General features: G+C 29.8%; 1 protein-coding gene across 4 annotated transcripts in view; it reads right to left on the reverse strand.

The window, feature by feature from the left end:
- LOC105848666 (uncharacterized) overlaps nucleotides 1-14,465 on the reverse strand; it is a 93,651-nt gene that overhangs the window by 7,849 nt on the left and 71,337 nt on the right. For 3 of the 4 annotated variants that reach the window (XM_065791452.1, XM_065791454.1, XM_065791455.1), the window contains 6 exons: nucleotides 11,911-12,226; nucleotides 11,682-11,825; nucleotides 11,352-11,482; nucleotides 11,148-11,231; nucleotides 10,953-10,989; nucleotides 7,277-7,434 (listed from right to left, as the gene is read on the reverse strand). In XM_065791452.1, the coding sequence (XP_065647524.1) occupies nucleotides 7,277-7,434; nucleotides 10,953-10,989; nucleotides 11,148-11,231; nucleotides 11,352-11,482; nucleotides 11,682-11,825; nucleotides 11,911-12,226 (870 nt within the window). The remainder of the gene's footprint in view (nucleotides 1-7,276; nucleotides 7,435-10,952; nucleotides 10,990-11,147; nucleotides 11,232-11,351; nucleotides 11,483-11,681; nucleotides 11,826-11,910; nucleotides 12,227-14,465) is intronic. The other variant, XM_065791453.1, reaches the window with a different exon arrangement.

Raw genomic sequence — 14,465 nt, forward strand, 5'->3', positions numbered from 1 at the left:
GGTGTCCCTGTTTGTACTTTTGGTGTGCATTGCGGAGGCAATTTTGGAGGCACATTAGGAGCCCTTTGTTACGGCTTAGGGTTTATTAGTAGTAATGAGACAATTGCTTGGGCTATTAAACAGTGTTCTGAGTACTATCTATGCTTTGAGTCAAGTTCTTCAATCTAATTTAAAAATGAATAAAGTAACAAAAACTATAAAACACAGAAAACCATCATCATCACCAAGTTCTCTAAACCTATCATTCACTAATATTCGTGGTCTTCGAAGTAACTTTTCTTCTGTTGAGTCTTATCTCTTGCAAAGTTCACCAGACCTACTTGCTCTTTGTAAGACTAATTTGAGTTCAGCTGTCTCATCTTGTGATCTTAGTGTTGATGGTTATCTTCTTCTAATTCGTAAAGACTCCAATAGTCACATGCTTGGCCTGGGCATTTACATTCGTAAGAATTCACCCATTTGTCGTGAAACTAGGTTTGAATCCACAGACTATTCTTTTATGTGCTTTTGTTTAACACCACTTCACTCTATTGACTTTCTCTTTGTTCTATATCGCTCTCCTTCATCTCAAGAATGCACACTTTTTGACATTATTTCTGATCATATTGACCAAGCCCTCTCTCTTTATCTAACAGCTAATATAGTTGTTGTTGGTGATTTTAATGCTCACCACTCTGAATGACTTGGCTCTAGTGTCAGTGATTCAGCAGGCATTAAAGCCCACAACTTTTGCCTTTCTCAATCCCTAACTCAAATAGTCAACTTTCCAACTCGCTTTCCAGACAACCCGAACCATTTACCTTCTCTACTCGACTTATGTCTTGTTACTGATCCTAGTCAGTGCTCAGTTTCTCCACATTTACCCTTAGGTGTTTCTGATCACAGTTTGATCTCTCTAAAACTAATATCTCATTCTTCTTCATCACCTGAATCCCCCTATTATCGAACCTCTTACAACTACAGTAAAGCTGACTGGGATTCTTTCCATGATTTTCTTCGTGATGGCCCTTGGGTAGAAATCTTTCGTCTTCCTGTCGACAAATGTGCTTCTTACATAACTTTGTGGATTCAAGCTGGCATGGAATCTTTTATTCCCTCTAGACGATTCCAGGTCAAGCCTCACTCTCCTCCATGGTTTTCTTCACACTGTGCTGCTGCGATTGCCAATCCAAACCGTTACTTCCATATTTATCTGCAAAACATTTCTCCAGGAAACAGGCGTCTGTTTATCACTGCTAGAAACAATTGTAAAAAGGTTTTGTCTAACGCCAAAACCCGCTATTCTCAGGTCATGAAATCTCGTATCTCATCTCAAAAATTAGGCTTTCGCGACTTCTGGAGAATCTTTAATAATATCAATAATAAGGGCAAACCTATAATTCCACCTCTCTTGTATGGTTCAGTCACCTCACCGAAAGACAAAGCTGAATTGTTTGCTAAAAACTTTTCATCAATATCATCTCTTGATTCCACTAGTTGCTTTCTACCTGATATTGCCAACAAACAGGTTGATCCACTGCTTGACATTCATATCACTCCAGCATCTGTATCTAAATTGATTTCCTGCCTAGACTCTTCTACAGCTTGTGGCCCGGACAACATACCTGTTATTGTCTTGCAGAAGTGTTCTCCAGACCTGTCGTCTATACTCTCAAAACTATTCAATAAGTGCTTATCAGAGTCTTGCTTTCCAGCCTGCTGGAAAGCGGCATCTGTTATCCCTATCTTCAAAAATTCTGGAGAGCGATCTGATTCGTCTAACTACCATCCTATTAGTCTTTTTCCTATCATAAGCAAGGTATTTGAATCTTTAATTAACAAACACTTAATTTCTCATCTTGAATCTAATCACTTACTTTCTGACCATCAAAATGGATTTTGATTTTCTCGTTCTACAGCTGATTTGTTAACAGTAATAACTGACAGGTTTTATCGTGCATTAGATAAAGGTGGAGAGGTTAAGGTTATTGCTCTTGACATTTCTAAAGCTCTTGATAAAGTTTGGCATGCTGGTCTTCTCCATAAGCTTTCTTCTTATGGTGTATCCGGCAACATCTTTAAGATCATCGAATCCTTCCTTTCCAATCATAGCATAAAAGTTGTCCTCGATGGACAACACTCTTCTTCTTATTCTGTAACTTCAGGGGTTCCTCAAGGTTCTATCTTTGGCCCTATACTCTTTTTAACCTACATTAACAATCTTCCAGATATTTTCTCATCTAAGGTGGCATTGTTTGCTGATGACACTACCATTTATTCTTGTTGTGATAAAAAACCAACACCCTCTGATTGCTTGGAGGGGGCATTTGAGCTTGAAAAGGATCTTACTTTGCTACAGCATGGGGCTCACAGCGGCTGGTGAACTTTAATTCAGATAAAACTCAATTTTTTTCAACCAATCGTTATCGCAATAATTTAGATCTTCCTATATTTATGAACGGTGATGTACTCGATGAGTCATTTACTCTTTATCTTCTAGGATATATGGTTTCCAATCTTTCTTGGAAACCATATATCAAATCAGTTGCAAAATTAGCATCTGCTAAGTTTGCTTGTCACTTTCTTACTTCGGATTCTATTCTCTGTCTCTATAAATCTCAAATCTGGCCTTGTATGGAATATTGTTGCCATATCTGGGGCGGATCCTCTAATGATGCTCTTTCTCTTTTAGACAAGGTGCAAAAACGCGTTGTAAACATAGTTGGACCTGCTCTTGCAGCCAACCTCCAACCATTATCACATCGTCGTAATGTTGCTTCTCTTTCTCTTTTCTACAAATACTATAATGGGCACTGCTCTAAAGAGGTAGCGTCTCTTGTGCCATCTACTATAATTCATTCTCATGTTACTCGCCATTCAATTAAGTGTCATCGTTTTTCTGTGACTGTTCCTAAGTGCTCAAAAAACGCTTATTCGTCTAGTTTTTTTCCTCGAACATCAGTTCTTTGGAATTCGCTTCCTTCATCTTGCTTTCCTGACTCATATAATTTGCAATCTTTTAAGTCGTCTGTCAATCGTTATCTTGCTCTACAATCTTCATCTTTTCTATTTCAGTAACTTCCAACTTTAATTAGTGGTTGCTTGCAGCCTTGTTGGAAGCGAAGATTTTTAAAAAAAAAAAAAAAAAAAACCATTAAAAGTATTATTATATATTAAATTAACCATATTTTGAAGATAAAGATAATGGGTGGTCGTGTGGTTTTCTATGATATTTATAAGAGATATCTAAAATAGTAAAAATAATATTGTTTTACAAACACTATTTTCTGGATTTTGGAAAATATCAATTTTGGACTAAGAAGGAACGCTTAGGATTTTATTTTCAACACATTCAAGCTTGTAAATATACATATTAATAGAATCTGAAGAAAAACCTTATGTCTTTTGAAATTCAACATAAAACCCTTAGAATCAAGCTATATATAGCTCTTGCTAAATAATCAGTAAAAAATCTTTTAAAAAAAATTATTATTAAATAATATTTTTAAAAAGAGGTTGATTAATATTAATTAACAAATTTTTGATTAACTTGTAAAGTTGGATAAACACATTTTCAATTGAAGTTTAACAATGTAACAATGAAAAATCTGATTTTTTTTTTTTTTTCCTAAATATAAACAAAGATGTTTACATAAGATTTCTTTAAGTTTAGTTTCTTTATCACTTTAGTGAGTGTGAAGCAATGCAACTACTTTTATCAAACAAAAAAAAATAAATTACATGTAAGCTAAACAAAAACCACCTATATAGAATGTCAAATGGAATAGTTGGTCATCACCTTTTTACTAATTTTTAACTAAGTTCTGTATTTTTCAAATGTACTAGTTATAATCTTCAATATCTTCAGTTGAACACATTTGAGCATAACCAACAATATAGGTGATAGTGTAAAAAATCTCTACATTTATACTATCTTCTAAATGTTTAAAACATAAAAGTTACTTCCTTTTATGCCAATATTGTTGTAGCATAAGCTTATTTATTTCTTTTTGATAGAGAAATTACAAGAAAAATTAATCAGGAAATGTAAAAAACGAAAAAATTAAAGTGTATTTCTTGTATCCCTATAGAGCTGCAATTGTGTTTTCACTAAATACATGTAAATAAGTGCCATGCCTGAAGATTCATTGATGTTTCAGTAAACCTATAACTTTATTTCAATGCATAAAGGTTAACGAAATCTCTTTAATTTGCAAAGTAAGTTATCTTATTATGAATAAACTGCAACATCTTATGCACTTCAAAAGAAGGATATAGACATAAAATATAAGAACTATTTGGCATGACCAAGATTTTCCATCTATCATTTTGGATTTAGAGAAAAAACTATTTTTTCCTTGGTTATAATTACAATTGCTTTACCACTACATTTAGAGTTTTTTGTATTGTCCATAATTAATTTGGATTGTTCTTGTTAGAAATCCAATGTCAGATTACTTATTGGTAAAACTCTTGCTAAAAATTTAGTTCCACCATAAAGACTTGTGAACATAAATTAAAGTAAAAGACTAAAAAAAACTAAATAATAAGTTATACATCTACAACTATAATATAAAATACATGGCAACTGATAATCACAAGATAATTGATGGTAAGTGGAACGACTTGTTGCAAAATATTCAAAAGTGCTAGTTATTATAACAGCAGAACAGTAAAACCAAGTGAATAACCTCCCATTACATTTAGATGCTTGGATGCTCTAGATGATTTGAGTTTAATGATCTTTATGTTATAATTTTAAGACACCTAAGGGCTTTATTTAAAGCTGTACTAAAGCAAGTTGTTCTGTTTGACAGAGATTTAATGATACTTCCTAAATGAAATCCTTTGAACAATAAACTGTTATTATCAGCAAAAGTTGTAAAACACAATTAAATACTTGAACATTCTTTATAAAAGACCACAACATAAAGAAGGCCTCAATTATAATAGATAGGTTTGTAGAATGGTTTCTTTTATTTATTTCTAAAGTTACAATTAGATCAAGAAATAGAGCAGAGGGGATCTGGAACCTAGAAAGAGGAGACATCAGATCTGGAACAAAATGGTTTATACATGTAGAGATGTAAAATTAAAGATGATTGGTTATCATCATTTCTTTTTTTGGAGAAAAAAATAGTAGAAAGAAAGTAGATTTAGAAAAACTTGAAGAGTGCTTATATGAGGGACTAAAATTAATAAAAGATTATAATCAAGAATTTGAGTTATCAATTATGATTTATTACATTTAATCCAGCCCCAGCTCCCAAACAAACATTGTCTTACTTTATCAAATCTGATGACAGCCTGGTCAAAACCCAGCCAACTAATGTAATTGTTTTTTCAAAAGAGAATATTAGTTTCATTGAAAAAACTTGTTAGAAAACTTTCAGATTTATGATAAACACAGGAAAAAGTTTTATAGAAACTTAAAGAATATATTTAAAGAATGAAATGGAAATTAGCAAATGAAATCAAGCTTTCTATTGATACTATAACAACTAAATCAACCTTATTATTGATATTAGCAATTTTTCTTATTAATACTGCAAAATAATTTAGTGAATTAGTTTCTCTATCAATTGTTTAGAAAAAAGAGAAGCTCATACTGATAGCCAATAGTTTTATGCTTTATACAAGTTTTTTTTCAAACACTGCAACCACTCCTTTTTTTTATTTTTTAAAGTCAACTTGAACTGCTTTTAGAGTGCTTGAAGAACTCTTCAAGAATTTTATACAGACAATGAGCTTGAGGTAAAATTTTATGAATAAGATATTCTCACCATTAAGGTTAGGTATAAGATTTTTAGTCACAATCATATGTTTTCCTAATACAATTCTAATAAAATTTCCTATATCATTTTTAACTAGCTCAATAGTAATTGCAAGTGTATAAATTGTTATCAAAAAGTCAATTTTTTAGAAAAATTTGTTTCTATTGCTACATTTTCTTCAGTTTATTTGTCTGGATGTAAGCCTGGATAATAGAAGTTCTGACTTTTTTCTCTGTATAACAAACATTAAAGGTAACCAAGGATTAACTTTTTTCATGATTTTTTCAGCTATAATTTTTACTATTATGGTGAATCAATAACTTAAATAACTATTATTCAGAAAACAAAAATCTTGAATAATCTGTCTGTGTGTGTGTGGTTCCATATTCACAAGAATGTTATCGCTTCCATCTAACTTGTTTTATGAACTGTTACATGTTGTTGGATTTCACCTAACTTGTTTTATGTTCTGTTACATGTTGTTGGCTTCCACCTAACTTGTTTTATGAACTGTTAAATGTTGTTGGATTCCACCTAACTTGTTTTATTTACTGTTACATGTTGTTGGCTATTTTGAAAACATTCTCTTTATTAGCTAAATTGAAAACTCATTAATATAAAAAAGATTTCTAATTTTTATTATAATGAGTTTTAAATTAAACATTTTTTTTACATAATAAATCAATATTTATATTACCAAACTTCTGATTCTAAATTAACCTGTCATGTTGATCACTGTATAAAAATTAAATTGAATTTTAAATTGTTTAAACAGCATGTATTGCATTTGTGCATCTCCTCAATACTTTCAAAATGCTGGATGACTGCGCAAACTGCAACTAATTGGTCATTTTGATTGGTAAAACTAAATTCTTTATTCAAAGAATTCTCCTAAAATTCCTCTGGTACTCCAAAATGATCAGTGTAAAATGTAAATATTGCAACTTTTTAGTAATTAAACAATAGTTAATATAAGTTAAAATATTCTACATAAAACTGTGCAACAAACGACAATCTTTTCAAATTTATTTTTCAAGTTCACTAAGATATGAATTGCATAACAAATCATAAATGATAAATTCTGATTTTCTTTAGAAAGCATAGTTAATAAATGTTTTGATAATCAACAAAATGAAGGTACATAATGCAAAACATACCTTTTCGACCAATTACATTAAAAAGGTTTTACAATTGTTGTCGCAGTGAAAAAACAGTTTAAATCATATTAAATACTTCATGTTAGATTTCTCAACTTTTGTTGTTGCAATTTTTTTAAATTTTTTTTATTTTTATTGTTGCAATTACATTATCTTAGTATTACTTAAATTAATTTTTGTGAGATAAAAAAAATCCCTCCACAATGATCAAAGGGAGTAGTCAATTGAATGTAACATAATATGACATATAAGGGAGATTGAAGGGAGGTCAAGGGAGGGGGAAGAGAAGGGTTAAAAAATTAATTAAAATTGTATGACATCATTAAAAAAATCTTTAAAGTTATTATTCAAATTTTGCTAAATTACCTGTGACTTTCTAATTTCTTTAGCATTAACAAAAAACTGATGAAGAATTTTCAATAGAACTGCTGTAGCAACACTATCAAAAGTATCCTTTAAGAGAACAGATGTATATGTTTGAACCATCACAAGAAACGAGAAGCAAGTATCATGTTTTTCATTTGCTGGTAAAATAAATACACAAAAGTTTTTTGTTAATTTTTTTGCTAAACATTTTGTTTATATAAAAAAGATTAATACATTTCTTAATATTTAAGTAGAATAATTTAGTGATACTAAATATTATTACTATGCATGCTGGGTATGTTTACGCAGGAAAACTTTTTTGGTCTGGTTTATTAGCGTTTAATTCAAAACTGTTATTTATGCTGATATGAGCTTCAGTACATAAATTTACTATCTTATAGCTTGCTACTGCAAAGGGGTGCCGCTAAATTGACTTCACCAACTTAGGGTTTGGCATGGGACATATGGCAATATTTTCTTTTAGTATTCTTTGTTTTTTTCCTCTTTTTTGGAAAACACTGTATGTTATAAAGATAAAAAAAACTAGTAACAATTTGTAATCTATATATGTTATAGTAGATATATATATCTGCTATAATATATATATATATCTGCTATAATATATATATATATCTGCTATAATATATATATATATCTGCTATAATATATATATATCTGCTATAATATATATATATATATATATATATATATATATATATATATATATATATATATATAAATTTTTATTTAAATCGATAGATACCCAAGCAAAACTCTCAGTCAATGTATTTACATTCCCTGCATGTTATACCTACTTAAATCACTCGATATTCTATCTGTTTAAGTCAGTCTATGTATGTTAACTCTTTGCATGCTCTATCTACTTAAGTTGATGTAAGTACACTCCCATCAGTAAAACAAAAATTAAAAAAAATATATATATAAATAAATATATATATATATATATATATATAAATAAATATATATATAAATAAATATATATAAATATATATATATATAAATAAATATATATATAAATATATATATATATATGAAGGTCTCAACAGAAGAACGATCAGAGTTACAAACTTGATTTTTTTGAGTTGTTGTCCTTTTATGTAGCCCTGGTTGTTGTAGCCCGAGTTGTTCTTTTTTTTAGCCCTGAGTTCATACTTTGTCTACCTGAAGTGACTAATCGAAAAACAATTGGAGTCTTAAGTTATGGGAATTTTAAAAAACACCACATATTAGCAGAACGATCAGAGTCCCATGTTTTCAACAACAAAACAATCAAGATAGTTGATATATCTCATGACATGTGAGAGCCAATCCCATGCTGTTTTAGTTAAATGTCTGCTTGGTGAAAAGCAGCACTGATCGCCCGGTCATTAATGACAAACCAAATAAAAGAAAAAAAGAATTTTACTCATAAAGAACAGCTGAAATTTCAACGCATATTAGGTCATGAAAGAGGGGAAGATTGCAAGTGCAAGATTGCAAGATGAAATGTTTTGAAGCGATTACTGACAAAGAAAGAGTTAGTTAAATGATAAACTTTCTGTTATCGTATTCAACTTTATTTATTTATTTAATACACTTTTATCTGTGTTGTGGCCGTGTTTACAAGCCATTTTAAAACTAATTAAAATTAATAACGCGGTCATAACAAATTAAACATAATTTTGTCACAAAAAATATTAATTGTAGAGCTAAAACAATGCCTTATCTTAATTATCTGGCATTAATCATTAATTTTGTAAACAGCCTACAAAATAATAATAACACAGAAAAATAAGTGAACTGATTTTTATTTAAAGGTGAAAGCAGTGGAGAGGCGGCGACCTCGCAAAGATGAAGAGAATGCCAAATTCAGGGACTTCTCCTATGAGTACAAGGTTCGGTTTATTCGAACTGGTGTGCAATTTGAAGCAAGAGTATGTCACAAAGCATTCATAAATCTGTTTGAAATAACAAACAGGAGGATTCTAACTATAAAATCTGCTCTGTCAAAGACTGGTAAGCTTCATTTTATTTATTATAAATCTATGTGTCGCAATGGTTGTGAAATAATGGTGAGTGATTAGTTACATAAGCCTACATAATTTTTTTTTTAAACTTAAAAACTAAAATTATGTAGGCTTATGCTGTGTTGGTTTTTCAATTAATAATACTATTTAAATATTGTTGGTTTATCTGTTTTACCACAGGACGTCCACCTGTAGACAAGAGAGGGAGACATTCAAATCAACTTCATTGACTAAAGCCAGAAGAGTTGCAAGCAGTGATTGACCATATCCGGTCCTGCCGTGGCAGAAAGTCACACTATGACATAGGTGCTAAAAGAAAAATATACTTCCAAGAGGACTTGAATGTTGCAAAGATGCATCAAATGTTTGTAAACTCTTGCCCTACACGTGAAGTTTCTTATGAAAGATATAGACATATCTTCAACACTACATTCAATATTGGATTTGGATATCCAAGAAAAGATACATATAATGTCTGTGATGAGCTGAAGCAAAAGATGTCACATGCAGAGTCAGAAAACAATCTGACAGAATGAAGCAAGGACTTCATCAAAGCAAAGCTGCAACTTTCTACAAAAGAAAAGATGAGGTGAAAGATGTTGCCCGGATAGATAATTCTACAGAGGCAGAGGTTTTTGATTTTCAGAAAAATCTATGTACTGCCAACAAAACTTCCAACAATGTTTAATACAAGTGTCAACTGAACTGTGTCTTGTTTAATGTTTACATGCTGTCAACAGATGATGTATACTTCTACTTTTAGGATGAGACTGTTGCCAAAAAGGGTGCTGATGATGTGTGTTCCATGTTTTATCACTTTATAGAGACATACATCCAGCAAGTAGTGACAAGACTAGATTTGTTTTGTGATGAGTGTGCAGGACAAAACAAGAATTATACTCAATTTAGATTCATGCATTGGTTGGTAAACACAAAAAGGCGATTTGAGCGCATCTCAATCCATTTTCCAATCTGTATCTTGAATGTGACTACGACATGGCCCTGATCAAACAATCAACTTCTCGTAAAAAAAGTTTTACGAGAAGTCTACATTGAAGCCTCTCATCCGCAATACATCAGCTTTAGAGATTTCTGGAACGGCACCATTAAAACTGTGATTGTGACATTGAGACCTAAAGGTAAACAACCAACCCTTTGAAAACAAGGCCACTTGAGTGTTTATACACTGCCCCAATACCAATCAGTCGGGAGAAATTCAAGGATTTGCAGTGTCTGAAAAAACTATGCAATCCTGTGAACCAGGAATTCTACAACAATCTTCCAGTTGTTGGACCCTCTGATTGTGAAGATGGTTCTTCAACAGACATGTCATATTACGCTGATGATTGAATTAATCAGCCTTTAACTATGAAATTATTGCAACATAAACATTAGTTTTTACTATTTTCCTCCTCCATTCTTTTATTGTTTGGTTTAGTACCTGCAATAAAGATGACACTCATGTAATAATACTATTATTGTAAAGCATTATTTTAGTGCGTTTCAATTCTTTTGTGTTTGTTATGAGTAGTAATCAATTAAGAAAACCTGAAAATTTTTTTTTTTCCAAAGCTCAAAATACTACTGGTTTTTCTAACAAGCTCTAAACTTAGACTATTTTTTAATTAAAAATCACAAAAATAATATACCATTTTGAAGATCTTCACTTACAAATGATGTAACACCCTGTAAATATATATATATATATACATACATATATATATATATATATATATATATATATATATATATATATATATATATATATATATATATATATATATATATATATATATATATATATATATATATGAACAAAAACAATAAAATAAAAAAATGTTTACCTCAATTTTGTGTTTTTGTATTAACATTTTCAAGCTGGCCACTACAAGTTTTGCCTTATAAAAACATATGCCTTTCCCAAAAATCTAATGTACAGGTATTATATTTAAAACAATTAAAAGAAACAAAGATTTTATTTAATAATAATGTTTTTTGTATTATCAAAACATAATAATTGCCATGTCATAAAAAACTTCAAAATATACATTGACAACAGCTTCAATAATTGTTTGAATTTCATCATCAATGGATGTTGTGGGAATTTTTTCAATAAAAGTTTCTCCAGATTCTTGACAAGCAACAAATATCTCAATTAACCCCTGCCACTTTCCTTCATCTAAAAAAAAAATCATTAGAATTCACTGCTTATTGTTGAATTTTCAATTTTTCAATTATAGAGAAATGCTTTAGTATTTATAGGGAAATACTATACTATCTATCTGTAAGGATTGTTATAAACCATCATTACAGATAGTACCAAAAGTATCTCATATTACCTATGTTACCCATATTAAATATGAACTGTAAAAACCTACCTGTGTTATACAATGGGTCAACTACAGATTCATATAATTGATTATTTATATCACTAAATGCAAGAACAGACTCAGGAACACAAAATCGATGAAAAATGTTATACTGTTTAAATAGCTTATAGAAATAGAAGGAATTAAACCATTCTAAAAAAACCAACACAAAAATAATTATAAAATGTTTTGAGCAAAATTATTTAAAGTAAACAAAAATTGCAACATATCTACATACTTAGAGTCTTTGCCAAGGCTTTAAGTTGAACAGTAACACTATCATCAATAGCACAGGATTCGTACTGGTATGTAAGCAGACCTATCATTGCTATTAAGTTTTTGTACACAAGATCAACAGTGGTTTCTTTTTCCACAAAACTTAAAAGAAGTTTGATAACTTCTAAAATTTCTCCAATGTTCCATATTTTTTTAAAAACTGAAAAAGCTTCAAGTAATTCCAAAGAGAAGTTTAAATTGTATGTCACACTTCCATTCAGAGAAGGATAAATAAACCATGTCACTATTGACTGTAAAAGTTTGACACTACTCGAATCCTTTAATAAAAAATTAATATTCAATCATTTTTTAAAGTTTTTAATTCTTAAATTTAAATTAATTTTATAGTTTGATGGATAACACAAACAGTATAGACTAGAAAGACATAAACAAAAATGAAACAAAGATGATATTATTACATACATAAAAATTTAAAGCAACAATAAAAACACTTGTAAAGGTTGTTTTTGTTTTACGTTTTTTTTTGTTATAAGTTTTAACTAATCTTTAAATAACACAATTTAAATTAACCTTGTTAAAAATAATGTATTTTTGAAAATTAAATTTAAAAAAACTAGGTTATTTAACATCAGAAAATTATGTTAAAAAATCAAACTTTTTAGCAACGTTTTTCGTTTACTTTTAAGCAAAATATTTTCAGAAAAAAAATTTAATTCGGTGGAAAAATTTTCTTAAGATAACTCAAATAAACAATTTTTTCAGATTTAAAAACATAAGTGTTTGATTAATTGTTACTAAAATAATAAATATTACAAACCATAAAATACATAATACAACTAACACATAAGTAAACAATATATTTAATTAACATCAATATTTAATAGTATAACATTACCAACAAAAATCGTTCAAGCATGTAAAGAACAACATCTTATGGTACAATGAGTAAAATAATGACTATTAAGACTTCTAAAGAAATTTTGTCTTAAAACACTCTTAGTGCTGAAAAATTTAATTTAAAATTCATATGGGTTATTTCATGCCAAATAATCCAAAATAGACTATCACAGATTTTTGATAAGATCGGTTGCTTTAGAACAGTGAGAAACAAATCTCCAAAAATATTAGCTCAAAATAATCTGAGATTCTTAAGATCCATCTTTTGATATTTTTCTTTCCAAAAATATAATAATATTTATAAAAATATAACCAAGAGTAAAAATTGAAGATCAATATTTACAAAACAAAATTTCAGATTTTTTTTTGATCAAAACATTTTAACAAACCTAAACATTAGGATTATGACTTTTGGACTTTTTAAAAAATATATATAATTTCCTGTGTCATAAACCAATGAACATTTGTTAGAAAACATTGAAAACATATTCAATTCCTCTATGTTGTAAAAAAAGTCACTCCGCAATTAAAATTACAAATTGTCATTTATTTAATCTTGTTACTGCTACTACTAATACATGTGGCTTTGCTGAAAATCATTTAAAACTTGTATAGATTAGTGTTTAGAACTTTAGAACTTTTGAAAAATTCCAGAATATTTTAGACAACTTTAGAACATTCTGGAACAATTTAGAACATTCTGGAACAATTAAGAAAATTCTAGAACAATTTGGAATATTCTAGAATGATTTAGACTGTGTATATATAGCTGCTTATCTAATTTTATATTTATTACAGAAGCAACACATGGCAACGTACAAGCCTAACAATAGTAGCATTCAGAAGAACAAGGATGTCTAGAGCAATAACCTGGTAAAATTTGAAGACTCTCATAAAAGAAGAATGGTCCTTTTGGAAGAATATTAACTGGAAGAAAAGTGCAGAATGCCTCTCTGAAAGGAAATTATTGGACGCAACCATTTCCCTGGACCAAAAATCAAAGGAAGAAAGGAGCAAATAGCGAAGATTTCCAAAGAATTCACCAAATTGTGGAAGAATAAACTGAATTTTCCTCATGTATCTGATAAAGTTATACGAGCAAAGCTTGATAAAATACTGAAATGTTATGATGAATGTGTTGTGATGAATGTGTGGGAAGCTATGAACCCCTTGATGAAATTTTTGATATTACTAAAGTAGATGGAACATGGTTATATTCTGAGGACAAGCGATTGTACCATCTCCAAGTGGAAAGCAAAGGAACAGTGGGACACTCTACAGGTCAAGCGGCCAGTAAAGAAATGATCCATCCCTCTAAAAGACAAAAACTTTTTAATAGGTCATCCAACTCATCATCTTACTATCCTGTTTTTAGTGATTCTGACTGAGGATGACAACAGTGAATATGAAAACAATGAAGAAAAAGAAGATAAGACTATTCCTACACCAAGCAGAAAACATCATAAAAGCAAAATTGCAGTCAACTTGGTGACCAACACAAGAGTATCAACAAACAAAGCTGCTAACATATGCAAGCAATTGGCTCGCGAAGGCATTGACAGCCCAACTTTATGTCAATCAGCTATTTACAAGTCAACAATTAAAGAGGCAATCAAGCTGAAAAAAGAAATGATTGAAAAGTTGCATATAAAAAAATGG

This window comes from Hydra vulgaris, chromosome 02, assembly GCF_038396675.1.
Source record: "Hydra vulgaris chromosome 02, alternate assembly HydraT2T_AEP".
NCBI classification, from domain to species: domain Eukaryota; kingdom Metazoa; phylum Cnidaria; class Hydrozoa; order Anthoathecata; family Hydridae; genus Hydra; species Hydra vulgaris.